The 16,046-nt window shown below is 39.5% G+C and overlaps 1 protein-coding gene across 2 annotated transcripts in view; it reads right to left on the reverse strand.

Moving 5' to 3' along the window:
* Positions 1-16,046, reverse strand: part of LOC136716739 (tau-tubulin kinase 2) — an 81,507-nt gene that overhangs the window by 44,096 nt on the left and 21,365 nt on the right. For both annotated transcript variants that reach the window (XM_066694097.1, XM_066694096.1), the window contains exons 2-3: positions 14,757-14,876; positions 6,742-6,889 (exon numbers count right to left, since the gene is read on the reverse strand). In XM_066694097.1, the coding sequence (XP_066550194.1) occupies positions 6,742-6,889; positions 14,757-14,825 (217 nt within the window). In that variant the 5' untranslated portion in view covers positions 14,826-14,876. The remainder of the gene's footprint in view (positions 1-6,741; positions 6,890-14,756; positions 14,877-16,046) is intronic.

Below are 16,046 nucleotides of genomic sequence, written 5' to 3' on the forward strand. Positions count from 1 at the left end.
AATTCTGAAACACTTTGATCAAGGTAATTACAAAGTCAGTAATTATGTCATTATTTTTCCACATCCTTAACCACCTTATTTCTGCTTCATTGCTTGCCATGAAATATGTCCTCCTGGACCGAAGACTGTCCAGATGCCATATATTTTCAAAAAATATGATATTGTGGTTTGCCAAATCAACTAACATACCAACACTACAACGTCAACAAATTAATTCATATGTTGAAACATACAGACAAATCCATTCAACTAAAAGTTGAGTTCCTGTACACTTGTCTACCCACCAAAGTGGCTGGTAAAATTTACAGATTTACTGGCCACTGGCTAAATCTACCTGCATTTGTACACTGAGGAAGATGGTTCAGGAAGAAAAGAAGAATCCAAGGGCTACAGCTGGAGAATTACAGTTACAGTTATCTTGCAATTACCAAGTCTCCAAATCTACAATTTGATGCCACCTTCATGGCAATTTGCCTACATGGAAGTATTGGCAGAAAAAATATTTGAGAGCAACCAACAAATGTAAGTGTGGCATTTGTACTGGAACCGGGGACTATGGTCAGATGAGACGAAAATAGAGCTCTTTGGCCACATACAGCATCTGTAGGTATGGTGTCAAAAGAAGGATGCATATGAACCTCATACCTACTGTAAAATATGGTTGTGAATTATTGATGTTATGGGGATGTTTTGTTTCCACTGGTCCTGGTTCCCCTGTTAGGATCAACGGTATAATGAACTTCACCAAGTATCAGGGCAATTTTGCTAAAAAAATCATGTTTGCCTCTGCAAGAAGGCTGTATAGTAAAGTAGGCATCAAGACTTTGCATTAAATGCAGTTTGTCTATACTTTCAGTGTCAGTGCAGAGAAATGGAAGGAGTGGGATTCTTGTGTTTCAATCTATTACCCTCCGAAGAGCTGCAAATTGACCTGCACTGAAGCATAATCTCTAAACATATTAGTGCTATCATACAGCAAACCTGATCCCTGACCATTGATTTTCCAGTAGAGGAAGAGAGAAGAAAAAATAGAAAGATGGACACCTGACTAAGCCTCCCTGTCTCCAGAGTGAATCTGCTAACTGGACTCCTGAACTAAAGCCCAGGCACAGAATGCACTGCTAAAGCCAGACACTGAATTCCCCCCCTCCTTCTACCTGTGATGGTGAGAACAGCTCTCCATTTCTAATCCTCTATGGGGCACTGACCTTTTGAACTTTTCCATTAATACATTAGCACAAATCCAATAGCACAAACCCCCCTGGTTCTGTCCTTTCTTCAAAGGATTTCATTGTTTTGTCATTTTCTGTTAAGCTACATCGCTATACTTTTTTTCTCTCCAAAAGGAATATGTAAACTGCTGTGTCTGAGTCCCCATTTTATACATGCATTTATTTTTTATCAGATCTTAAAACCAAAAAATAAAAGACAACATGACATGACAGTCCCTATACAGGGTGAGTTAGCATGAGTTTACAGATTATATTACATGATGTCATCCTTTCATCTTTCAATGGAATATGCCACAAAACCACAGTCACTCTTGAAATCTACAGCAGGGGTTTCAAACTCAATTCTGCTTTAGGTTCTTTCCCAGATGCCAGTTACTTAATGGGTCTAATTAGTCAATTAATCTGATTAATGTAATACTTCTCTGCAGGCTGCAAATTAGGTTAGAGGGTATAGCACTTTTTCAATGGGGAAAAACAGAAAAGTCACGAAAATCATTATAAACAAACATCTTATGCATGTACAATGGCCCCATCTCCATTTTTTTCTGAAAGAACCATCGGTTTGTAGTCATAAAAAGTTTATTTCACAACCCAGAACTATCGCTATTATTTTACATGATTATTTTATTCAAGGGACTGCCGTGTAGGCTACAATGTAGTGCGAACTGCGCACGCTCTTTGGAGAACTTTTTATGGCTACAATCAGATGGATCTTTCGGAAAAATAGGGAAATGGGGCAATCGAACATATATAAAATGTTCGTTTTTAATTAATTTCGTGACTTTTCAGAATTTCCACATTGACTTCCAGCAAAGTAGCTCCACAGTTAGCACCCGCATGACGTCTCAACCTATTTTTCGATCTCTGATTTCTGGTACATGGTAATGTACATGGTAATTTCTGGTAATGAGCTGGACATGATAAGATCACTCCACAGATTATGTTTCTACTTATTAATTATGGATTTTCAGTGTAGTTCCTCTTTAAGGCTGGCATTTTGAAAAGTGAACAAATGTCATTTCTGACATTTTTTCAGAATGTGAAGTAAGTTGGCAAAACATTGAAATCTTTAACTGGTGTAAGATTTCAGGCGTCTTTATAAAGATTTTTGTTTGGGGTAGAGGGGGCTTTATTAAGCTTTTTCGGTTTCCGCTGTGCTCTTCCTGTTTGGTTTTAAAGGTAGGATACCAGCAACATCTTCATGATTTGAGCAAGAAGATCAATTTAAACCCAAATAAAAATGTAACATATACCACGGGGTATGACTAACCCTCATTCTAGTGAAAACAGCAACTAGGAAATACACTTTAAATACAGCTGACCAGGATAGATCAAAGTAGAATGACTAGGAAAGCTTCAATAAACGAGATCACAGAAATTGAATTATATACCAAGTCACATTAATAAGACAGTATCCTGTATCCCACATGAGCCCATGTCCTCTTAATTTAATTAAACTCTTATGTCATCCTAGCATGTGGGTCGAAGGTTTGCAAATTACACTTGACAAATGCGTAATACAGTAAACAAGCTTTTAACATCGACTTGTTCACTCGAAGAACGTTCTCGTATATAAATGCTGTCCCTTTTATTAATACAGTGCAAAAATCTAAGTTACTAACAGACTCCATGAACCATCGGTGAATAAATTCCTGGTTACAAAGAATTAAAAAAATGGAACTGCACTCTTCAACTATTTTGATGAATTCTGGTTATTCCCATAGGCTGTCTGTACGTAATACCAATCAAGCTGGGTTTTTCAGTAAAATTATCCTGTGGTTTTGGCTGCACGTAGGACTGGGCGATGTATCGAGTTTTGGAGATATATCGATATATTTTCAAAAGCGATAGAGGACGAGACAATATCGTTAACATCGATATATATATATACAGTGAGGGAAAAAAGTATTTGATCCCCTATCAATCAGCAAGATTTCTGGCTGCCAGGTGTCTTTTATACAGGTAATGAGTTGAGATTAGGAGCACTCTCTTAAAGGGAGTGCTCCTAATCACAGCTCGTTTATCTGTATAAAAGACACCTGTCCACAGAAGCAATCAATCAATCAGATTCCAAACTCTCCACCATGGCCAAAGACCAAAGAGCTGTCCAAGGATGTCAGGGACAAGATTGTAGACCTACACAAGGGTGGAATGGGCTACAAGACCATCGCCAAGCAGTTTGGTGAGAAGGTGACAACAGTTGGTGCGATTATTCGCAAATGGAAGAAACAAAAAATAACTGTTACTCTCCCTCGGTCTGGGGCTCCATGCAAGATCTTATCTTGTGGAGTTTCAATGATCATGAGAACGGTGAGGAATCAGGCCAGAACTACACGGGAGGATCTTGTTAATGATTTTAAGGCAGCTGGGACCATAGTCATCAAGAAAACAATTGGTAACACACTACACCGTGAAGGACTGAAATCCTGCAGCACCCGCAAGGTCCCCCTGCTCAAGAAAGCACATGTACAGGCCCATCTGAAGTTTGCCAAAGAACATCTGAATGATTCAGAAGAGAACTGGGTGAAAGTGTTGTGGTCAGATGAGAACAAAATCGAGTTCTTTGGCATCAACTCAACTCGCCGTGTTTGGAGGAGGAGGAATGACCCCAAGAACACCATCCCCACCGTCAAACATGGAGGTGGAAACATTATGCTTTGGGGGTGTTTTTCTGCTAAGGGGACAGGACAACTGCACCGCATCAAAGGGACGATGGATGGGGCCATGTACCGTCAAATATTGGGTGAGAACCTCCTTCCCTCAGACAGGGCATGGATCGTGGATGGGTATTCCAGCATGACAATGACCCAAAACACACAGCCACGGCAACAAAGGAGTGGCTCAAGAAGAAGCACATTAAGGTCTCCAGACCTTAATCCCATAGAAAATCTGTGGAGGGAGCTGAAGGTTCGAGTTCCCAAACGTCAGCCTCGAAACCTTAATGACTTGGAGAGGATCTGCAAAGAGGAGTGGGACAAAATCCCTCCTGAGATGTGTGCAAACCTGTTGGCCAACTACAAGAAACGTCTGACCTCTGTGATTGCCAACAAGGGTTTTGCCACCAAGTACTAAGTCAAAGGGGTCAAATACTTATTTCCCTCATTAACATGCAAATCAATTTATAACTTTTTTGAAATGCGTTTTTCTGGATTTTTTTGTTGTTATTCTGTCTCTCACTGTTAAAATACACCTACCATTAAAATTATAGACTGATCATTTCTTTGTCAGTGGGCAAACGTACAAAATCAGCAGGGGATCAAATACTTTTTTCCCTCACTATATATATACACTCACCTAAAGGATTATTAGGAACACCATACTAATACTGTGTTTGACCCCCTTTCGCCTTAACTGCCTTAATTCTACGTGGCACTGATTCAACAAGGTGCTGAAAGCATTCTTTAGAAATGTTGGCCCATATTGATAGGATAGCATCTTGCAGTTGATGGAGATTTGTGGGATGCACATCCAGGGCACAAAGCTCCCGTTCCACCACATCCCAAAGATGCTCTATTGGGTTGAGATCTGGTGACTGTGGGGGCCAGTTTAGTACAGTGAACTCATTGTCATGTTCAAGAAACCAATTTGAAATGATTCGACCTTTGTGACATGGTGCATTATCCTGCTGGAAGTAGCCATCAGAGGATGGGTACATGGTGGTCATAAAGGGATGGACATGGTCAGAAACAATGCTCAGGTAGGCCGTGGCATTTAAACGATGCCCAATTGGCACTAAGGGGCCTAAAGTGTGCCAAGAAAACATCCCCCACACCATTACACCACCACCACCAGCCTGCACAGTGGTAACAAGGCATGATGGATCCATGTTCTCATTCTGTTTACGCCAAATTCTGACTCTACCATCTGAATGTCTCAACAGAAATCGAGACTCATCAGACCAGGCAACATTTTTCCAGTCTTCAACTGTCCAATTTTGGTGAGCTTGTGCAAATTGTAGCCTCTTTTTCCTATTTGTAGTGGAGATGAGTGGTACCCGGAGGGTCTTCTGCTGTTGTAGCCCATCCGCCTCAAGGTTGTACGTAATGTGGCTTCACAAATGCTTTGCTGCATACCTCGGTTGTAACGAGTGGTTATTTCAGTCAAAGTTGCTCTTCTATCAGCTTGAATCAGTCGGCCCATTCTCCTCTGACCTCTAGCATCAACAAGGCATTTTCGCCCACAGGACTGCCGCATACTGGATGTTTTTCCCTTTTCACACCATTCTTTGTAAACCCTAGAAATGGTTGTGCATGAAAATCCCAGTAACTGAGCAGATTGTGAAATACTCAGACCGGCCCGTCTGGCACCAACAACCGTGCCACGCTCAAAATTGCTTAAATCACTTTTCTTTCCCATTCAGACATTCAGTTTGGAGTTCAGGAGATTGTCTTGACCAGGACCACACCCCTAAATGCATTGAAGCAACTGCCATGTGATTGGTTGGTTAGATAATTGCATTAATGAGAAATTGAACAGGTGTTCCTAATAATCCTTTAGGTGAGTGTATATATATATATATATATATAGAGAGAGAGAGAGAGAGAGAGATGTAGTTGCATTAACACTTATTTACGCTTATTCAACTAGCTAGTTTTTGCGTCTCCACTCTCAGACTCCGCACATAACCCCGCCCTCACTCACTCGCTCGCTCACGTTTTCTGGCGCAACATGGAGGACGATACAGCTACGAGGAGCTGGTTTGTAAAAAGAGAAACAATGGCTCAATTATTTGGAAGTGGAAGTGGAAGTGGAAATGCTTTGAAGCAACTGCCATGTGATTGGTTGGTTAGATAATTGCATTAATGAGAAATTGAACAGGTGTTCCTAATAATCCTTTAGGTGAGTGTACAAAACAACATGCACAGCACAAATCAGTCGCTGATTGGTTGGGGAAAGTTTTAACATGCAATTGTGATTGGGTAATGGTTGTAACAGAATAAAATCAAACAAAAGAAAGTTGTGCAGCTGTAAGTGACACCAGGGAAGAGTTCCTGCTTGTGGCCACCAGCTGTCCAGAATCTCCATAGACATACACTCCTTTTGTATATTGTGATTTTTAGGGCAAGCAGAGCTAGTATTAGTATATTTTCAGTCTTTGGTTCTCCTGTATACAGTAAACCAGTACTTTATTAACTGTATACGCTAAATATATTAACAGATTAGCAGCATTTCTATACCATTGAGAAGTCCAGGACTAATGCTAATCTTAGTTTTTAGAAACCAGGCCTAAATGTGCCACACTGTGGTACACATTTTTATTAAAACCACTTGAATGCTTGAGTGACTGATTTCTGATTCAACTAACTAGCATAATTTAAAAACACACATTCAGCTAGTCTCTTACATTTCTGCAACGTTGCTAGGGTTTTATATCTGACAGGATCTCTCCAAAAACCAAATGACAGCCCTTTCAGGGAGCCTTCTGCAATATTGTGACCATGTTGCGCATTAGCAGGATAAAGGTAACAAATTGGTTCACAAACATCCAGAATAATAAGTGGACACTCACCTTGTAACTTCTTCAGCACGGCCACCTCCATCTTCAGCACCTGTTTTGGCTGCTGTGCCGACTCCACCTTCAGAGCTACATTTTCTCGCGTCAGCAGGTCCACGGCCTCGTAGATTTCCCCAAAGCCTCCACCGCCAATCTTCTTCAGCTGTGAAAGAGGAGGTGACACCGCAGGTTACAAACTGGACTAGAGCCATCAGATCTATCACTACTGTAACAGTGAGCAAAAATGCCATGGGCCACTGCGTAGGCTTTTTTTCACATGGTAATTGCTTTCTTCTTCAACCTGGTGTTGATCAGCACATCACTTGACATTCCAGACAGTTTCACACTGACCTGGGACAAACAGGATGAAAGCCAAAGTTTAATAAATAAGCACCATACCTTAATATTTCTAAACAATAAACCACACTAATCAAAAAAATGGCAGAGTTTACAGCTAAATCATCATCTCATCTGGGAGCCTAGGAAGGGAGAAACATCTCGTAAATTCAGATTCTGCCCAAAGGATTCTGGGGGCTTGCTGGGGTTAAGCAAATTGTGTGCCGATTAGCATTTTAATGAGCAACATGTTCCTGCTCAGTGCTTCGTTCAGCCATTCCAGGCTCCAATTACTTCTTGAATCGCAGCCCACTTGTTCGAATCTGAGCAGACTGTCCTGTAGAAGGCGGTGGGAGGAGGGAGACTTGTAAACTGCATCAGCATGGGGGAGTAGGGACTCCTCCTATTAAGCACTAAAGAAGCTGTTCAATCCACTGGAGAGGAAGCGTTTTAGCACCTAACACCAGGCATTACAGTGGCTCTCAAAAGTAATCACCCCCCTTGGACTTTTCCACATTTGATTGTGTTACAAAATGAAATCAGAATGAATTTAAATCAGGAGTTTTTGACAATGATCAACACAGAAAATCTCCATAATTTCAAAGTGAAAAATAGAATCTGCAAATTGTTATACATTAATTACAGAAAAATACAGAAAATAACTGAATGCAGAAGTAAATCACCCCAATCAATATTTGGTAGAGGCACCTTTGGCAGCAATTACAGCCATTAGTCTGTGTGGATAAGTCTCTACCAGCTTTGCACATTTGGACACAGCAATTTTTGCCCATTTGAAAATTGTTGTTCACCAAAGGTCCCCATCCAACTTGATGGAGCTTGAGCAATTTTTGCCAATTCTTCTTTGCAAAATAGCTCAAGCTCCATCAAGTTGGATCCACCAATGGGATCGGTTGGAACCTGCAGATCTGCGCAGAACTGCGCAAATCTGCGCTACAAGAACGCGACCACCTTTCTTCACACACCCTGCAGAAATCAATGAAATTGGATGACTTCATTTATTTTTATATTATTTTAGTTTTTATTTAAAAGAATAGAATTGCCTATCATTTATTTAACAGCTTAATTATTGTGCATCAGATTTACATTTTTAAAAATAATTGATGTGATTATTTAATAAAGCATTGACAAGGCTAAAGTGTCGAACTAGAATTCTATATCTATGGTTTTGACAATGCTGTTCACAGCTTCATTGTGTAATGAATGTTGACATTCGCCTCCGTTAACAAGGGGGCAGTAGTAGTTTTCATTCATCTTAACACGTCCCTCTTGAGTCTCTGTGCAGAACTGCGCTTCTCGAACGTGACCCTTGTTCTGGAATGAATGCTGCCTCAGCCAAATATCGAAAAAAATAGCATGTGTATTGCATGTTGACATAAACAAACGTGATAAATGCACAATGAATGAAGACGAGATGGAGGAGAGGAGTGTGGGTGAAACTTCACAGCAAAGTGACCCCGGTGAATCTGTCCAAAACAAAGGTGCATCTTTGATAGTGTGGACATGATTTGGCTTCAATACAACTGACACAGAACAGAGGAACGTAATTCAATGTCAGTTGTGTCCTATTATTTCTCCTTGACGAACAGTATAAAATAGCAATTAAAAAATACCGTCATACTGTCAAAAATGTGAAAAATATCATGATACTATATTTTGGCCATATCACACCATGTAGCACCTAGCGTTGAGGCCAAAAAGCTCTATTTTGGCCTCATCAGACAATAGAATCTTCCTCCACTTCCTCTCAGAGTCAACCCACATGCCTTCTGGCAAACTCTAGCCGAGATTTGATGCAAGTTTTTTTTTCTCCCATAAAGGCCACTTTTGTGAAGCACCCAGGCTATTGTTGCAGTATGAACAGTGTCTCCCAGCACAGCCATGTAAGACTAACTACTTTAGAGATGGCATTGGCCTCTTGGTAGCCTCCCTGACTAGTGCCCTTCTCGCCCAGGTACACAGTTTTTCAGGATGGTCTGATTTGGGCAGATTCACAGTTCTGCCATATTCTCTCCATTTCTCAATAATGTGTTAAATGGGTTATTGATTCTAAGCAGTGCACAGGTTCGATTCATACTCATTAAGCAATATTCAATCTAAATCAAAAGAGATGCATATTGCTGATGAAGTGCGTGACGAAAAGACGCGATCTGCCATGAAGTGGTATCAGAACATTTCTATGAGTATGAGTACGAGTACATGAGCACAGTAGTGGGGCCCGATACCCGATACTGGTATCGGTGCATCCCTAACTGCAACAAAGTTAAATCAACTAGAAAAAAGCATTTCATTGCATTGTGTATCTGGGTGTGCAGATCTGCAATTGACTGATTGCTCAAAACAACTTTTTATTTTTTAATGTTTGATGAGTGACATAGTCATATGCCGGCATTTGTTTTCCTGCTCTATTCACACACACCCATTGCTGGAAAAATGCTAGCATTTAGACTAGGTGGAAAGTTGCTGGTGTCAAAATGCCAGCATAAACCCTTTCACACAGACCTTTCTGGAAACAAAATGCCACCAAAAAGCCAACATTTGTTTCAGTATGAATGGGGTTATAGACAAGGGGCTGGAACTAGTGTGGGAATAACATTGTGATCAGAGATAAAATCCACATTTGCACAGAAGCCAGAGTGTAGGATGGGAGTTTTTTCCATTGCAAGGGGGGTATCAAATGACACTTTAATCACATCACCAATATATCAACAGGATTAGGGCAGTTCAGGGATTACTTTGGTGAGAAGACAACTGTTTATTTCATCAGCTCAGTTTCAGAGACTGTTTCTCTTCTCTCCTTTTGCTGGAAGGAGGTCAATGGACTCAAGTCTGTTCAAGCAATCTTAAGAAAGGCATCTGTCTTCTGTAATCACCTCGGGGGGGATGAACATAACAACAATTCCAAATGAACATACCAAACTTTACCTTACCAAATCCTTACTAATTATTATTTAAGGTTGTTTTTTCAGTGTAATTTTGGTAACTACATTACATACTCCAGTCTGAATTTCACACTGGCAATGATCCAATTTTGAAATATAGACATTTTAAGAATAAATGTGAAATCAATTATTTTGCTCTTTTTTTACCCACTAATTAAGAACAGCTAATTATTACACTATGCAGCTGGCCACAGTAACCCCTGCACTAGACAGCCTGAACTGAACAGAGAAGCTCCTCCTTATACAGGTTTTCATGTTTGAAACAGATCTGAGGGGAAAAGTACAGCAATAGTGTACAAAGAATGAAACATTCTAAAATAAATAAATAAATAAATAAAACTGTCTTTACATACTGGTACAAAGTCATGACAGAACAGGTAGTGTCATGACTTCTTTAAAATGGTACTGCAAAATAACACAATTAGGGTATTTGGACAATATTGTGTTAATTGAACAGTCCCTGCTTTGGAACTTCATATTTTGTTGAGTTGATGATCAAATATTTGTAGTCAAACAAAAACCAAGACTACTTAAAACTGTAACCATAACCACCTTAAATAAGTTATGACAGTACTTCAGCTATCATGATTTATTTACCAGTACAGCTACTGTTACAATATTTTTTAACCTAATTTAATGAATGGCAAAAATAACTAAGTAGCAACACTCAGTATAAATTAGCTTTGGATTTCCCATTGCTTTTTGTCACTGCAGTTAAACAAAGTTAAACAAAAAATAGGAACATTAATTGCCCTCGGGTATATTTTGTGCATGTTACTAAAAATGAGAAATCAAATTAGAGAAACTGGTTGGAAAGGGGGAATGGAGTTTTGTGTCCATGTGGGTTTGCACCGGTTGCTCTGCTTTCTTTGCATATCTCAATAACATGCTGATTAGGTTGATTGGCTACACTTAATTGCCATGTAATGTGTGTGGTGTGTGTGTGCTTCCCTCAAATGGACTGGTCAGGGTATATCCTGCCTTGCTCACTGTGTCTGACGCGTTAGGCTCCAGTTCACTGTAACCCTGTACTGGATGAAGCAGTTATTGAAATTGGATGGATGAGTTTCAGATTCCACTTTTTACATCCTGGCATGTACATATACACGGTTGGTTTCTGCTCTGCTGATTGTTATTTAAAATGCTAAGTAACCAACTAGCTCACGATTTCTCAATATCTAAGTTTGTTTTTTTACTGGCTTACAGATAAGGCTTTCAACACAAGCCTAAAACATACATAACGAAACTATTAGTTTCATCTTAACAGTTCCCAGCAATAGAGCTTTGAGATTCTGAATGGGTTCTTGCTTCAGTGGTTAACTACCATGGTGAATAATATCTATACATTTTTTTAAATCTAGAATTTACTGTAAACAATAGCCTGTGCAACAGGTATGATAATACCTTACTGCATTATCCACTATCCAAGGTTTTGATCTTGGATGTAATATTTGATTATGATGTCCTTTGTTCAACATTTTCTTTTCATTTTTCTGTTTCGTTTGGTTGGATACGAGCGGTACCTCCTCACATCACTGGAGAAGCCCTAGAAAGCTACTTTTCAGACCTTCCCCAGAGCAGTCTTATCATATGTATTTCTTGTGTTCACTCAAAACTGAGCTCCAAAATGCGATAACACAAATAAATGCTAATACATTTTAACAATAAGAGAGGAAATTGAACAATTAAACAGCTCAACTGAAAAGTTTAGGTTGTAAGTGTCCCTTTACTGTTTTTTTCAGCTTTTAAATTGGATACAGGTACAAAATACCTCTAACCATACCAGGTTCTGGGTTAGAGTTCCCTCATTTCAGAAATTCAGCTACTGGGCCAATACAGAACTAAGACTATTAAACATTCCCATAATATGTGTAATATCCATCTGTGTCTGTGCAGGCCTAATTGGTTATGTATCAAGAGGTTTTTTTTTTTTACACAGTCAGAAGAGCACAGCACAGCCCCAACTTGTTCTAAAGCACTGGAGATTGGTCTTGCTTTTAACTTAAAGAGAATGACAGATTACCAGATGGATGATTTATAATTTATCTGAAACACTTATGCTTTATGTTCCAACTCATGCATTAAGCTCTCAGGAGGTCGGTCTCTATGTTATACCTTACACACTGGCTGCAGTCATCTCTGGTACAGCATCATCATTTTTCAAATCAAGACAATCTTCTGGACAGGCTTATAGTCATTACTTTCAATCAGATAGTTGTGTTTTAATTCTGAAGCACTCTAGAATGTGATGTTCAGATAAAGGCCACTGTATAAGAGCAAGGCTGGATTGGATTAAATGACAGGAAAAAAGATAATTTCAAGTACTTGTTTTAAGTTAAATTGATACATCAATTGGATTACCTAGCAGAAAGTTGCAATCACTAGCAGTTAAAGTGTAGGAGTTATATATATATATATACACACACAAAGATAGAAAAGTATATTAAATTTGTTTTCTGTTCAGCTGAATATATACCCAAGTTAGGGCTGGGCGATATGACTTAAAAGTAATATCTCGATATTTTTAGAAGTTTGGGCGATACATGATATATATCTCGATGTTTCTTGTTTTTATCCAATCAAGCTACAAAATAAGACCATCAAACTACAAGTATTTAGTTAATCATTAAATATGCAAAACTAACAAATACTACATGCAGGCTGTCTTAGTAAATATATGCAGAATGCAACATATTACAGCGCAAGTGGTGTGTGATTACTATTACGTGTGTTATGTTATGGGATATATAAATATAGACACACATAACAACAATAACACAAGTAATAGTAATCCCGCAAGACATGAACTGTAAAATGCTATAGATTCAGGTAGATTTACCACATCCGGGTTTATAGTGGCGCATTTAACATCTGCTGGACAGGGACATTTCTTCTCTGACTGTCGCGTTTCGATTCTACTTTTCGGTACAGCATGTGTTAATGCAAAATAGTTAATAATAATAATAATAATAATAATAATAATAATAATAATAATAATAAAAGCTGTTGTACCACTTCACCATCTAATGAAACTTTGTTTGCATTGCTTTGCAATTTATTAAAATGCAAACAAAATATTATTCTTTAATTTGTATACAAATTATATCCTAAATTAGCAGGGGTGGGGGGAGCGATCACGTACTGTCGGGGGTGCCTGCAGATCGAGTTTAGCCCGGCAACGAGAGCGGGGCGGAACGTGTGCGCTTGCGCATTAAAGGTTCTTTTGTCTATTTTGGTTATTCTGTCAGTTCACTCTCCTCCATGTCTGTTTGTGTTTCTGATGCCCATTTCTTGGCGCATCCGACACGTGTGGAAGAACCGGGAAGAACGCAAAGCGTCCTAATGACGAAAAATATTGCCGTAAAGAGTGGGATTTGCGACACCACGTTATAAACGATAGAGCATAATATGAAACGATAGACGTTTTTCTATCGTCATACGATATATACACTCACCTAAAGGATTATTAGGAACACCATACTAATACTGTGTTTGACCCCCTTTCGCCTTCAGAACTGCCTTAATTCTACGTGGAATTGATTCAACAAGGTGCTGAAAGCATTCTTTAGAAATGTTGGCCCATATTGATAGGATAGCATCTTGCAGTTGATGGAGATTTGTGGGATGCACATCCAGGGCACGAAGCTCCCGTTCCACCACATCCCAAAGATGCTCTATTGGGTTGAGATCTGGTGACTGTGGGGGCCAGTTTAGTACAGTGACTCATTGTCATGTTCAAGAAACCAATTTGAAATGATTCGACCTTTGTGACATGGTGCATTATCCTGCTGGAAGTAGCCATCAGAGGATGGGTACATGGTGGTCATAAAGGGATGGACATGGTCAGAAACAATGCTCAGGTAGGCCGTGGCATTTAAACGATGCCCAATTGGCACTAAGGGGCCTAAAGTGTGCCAAGAAAACATCCCCCACACCATTACACCACCACCAGCAGCCTGCACAGTGGTAACAAGGCATGATGGATCCATGTTCTCATTCTGTTTACGCCAAATTCTGACTACCATCTGAATGTCTCAACAGAAATCGAGACTCATCAGACCAGGCAACATTTTTCCAGTCTTCAACTGTCCAATTTTGGTGAGCTTGTGCAAATTGTAGCCTCTTTTTCCTATTTGTAGTGGAGATGAGTGGTACCCGGTGGGGTCTTCTGCTGTTGTAGCCCATCCGCCTCAAGGTTGTACGTGTTGTGGCTTCACAAATGCTTTAATGCATACCTCGGTTGTAACGAGTGGTTATTTCAGTCAAAGTTGCTCTTCTATCAGCTTGAATCAGTCGGCCCATTCTCCTCTGACCTCTAGCATCAACAAGGCATTTTCGCCCACAGGACTGCCGCATACTGGATGTTTTTCCCTTTTCACACCATTCTTTGTAAACCCTAGAAATGGTTGTGCGTGAAAATCCCAGTAACTGAGCAGATTGTGAAATACTCAGACAGGCCCCTCTGGCACCAACAACCATGCCACGCTCAAAATTGCTTAAATCACCTTTCTTTCCCATTCAGACATTCAGTTTGGAGTTTAGGAGATTGTCTTGACCAGGACCACACCCCTAAATGCATTGAAGCAACTGCCATGTGGACTGTGGTTTCAAATGCTCCAAAGCTGTTGGTTGTGGTCAACTCAAAAGCTTTCTGACCTAAACCAGATCAAGACCTACTCTCTGGGTGTTACAAAAGCTCTGTGTAAAGGTGATCAATAGACACAGGATACCCACCACTTTCCATCGCTCCTTGACTAGGAAGCTCACTGAGAGGATGTCCGCCTGCTCTGTTCCCCCGCTCATCCTGCCAGCCTGCAGTGGCCAAGCGTTGGCATTGGGAATGTCCGCTGCTCTCTGCCAAGGAAACAACAAACAGCACAATCACCAAACAGCACAGCATATACACTGTAAGAAATAAATCCTTACCCAGTTTATTAGGTCTTATTGTTGACAAATAATTAGCAACCTGAAATATGAAAAAATACTGCCCGATATTTATTTAAATCAGATACACAACAAACACTTGTTTTATTCTGAAAATTATTTTATTTTTTCCAAATTAATTTAAAAAGCTACACAAGGTGTGGAGTACTTTGTAAAACTATTTACTAATTCTATATATTGTGGCTTGGACCTGTTGCCGGGGATCTCAGTCTTAGGAAATAGAGAGGTTGGATTAAGGTGCAAAATGAAGTTTATATTATAGTGCACCTTGCTCAAAACAAAAAGACATACAGAAAAAACTTAAAGAAAACTGGGTAACCAAATCAAAAGATTAACAAAAAAATCAACTATACAATACCTGTGATCTGTAGCTGTAGTTGTAGTTCATAAACAAAGTACCATTATTCAAAAGCAATTCCTCTCCAACTCTTTTTTTACGCAGTTTGATCACAACACATTTGAAATTGTATAGGCCTACTTCTCTTATAATAAGCCCATACATACTACATCTCTCAATGTAGTTAATCTTTGTCATAGTTAATTGCATGCGATAGTAACAAAAATGCTGAGCTAGGGATACATTTCTTAAGATGTTGGCTTAGCGAGTCTGCAGAACCTTTGAGAGTCTCTGGAAACTTAATTTACAGAATGTAATTTCAGAAATAAATGAATTAATAATTGGCAAAGAATTGGGAGCTTTTTCTTAATTTACAATGTTAAAATGATATGTAAGGGGTTCATACAGCTACATAATTGCCGATTTTTCATACTTGGTCTGCCCACAAGTTGACAAAATGGGTTATTTATGTTTTTAATTTGCATAGCAACAGGCATTTTCTTCTTATTAGAATGGCTAACTGCGATTTTTCTGCTGAGAGTGTCATTTGAGTCACTATCACATAAACGCACCAATTTTTCCAAAGGGTTCTCAAAGCTGCTGTAAGGAAGGAAGTTAGGAAACAGATTCCCATTCTACAGCTCACAGCCCCGTTTGTGTAACACTGAACAGTTCCCCCGAGAAATGTTTAGGTAAGCTATTACTTAGCATAATTACACCCAAAAAACAAAAGTAATAAGTAA

Source organism: Amia ocellicauda, chromosome 21, assembly GCF_036373705.1.
Source record: "Amia ocellicauda isolate fAmiCal2 chromosome 21, fAmiCal2.hap1, whole genome shotgun sequence".
In the NCBI taxonomy this organism is placed as follows: Eukaryota; Metazoa; Chordata; class Actinopteri; order Amiiformes; family Amiidae; genus Amia; species Amia ocellicauda.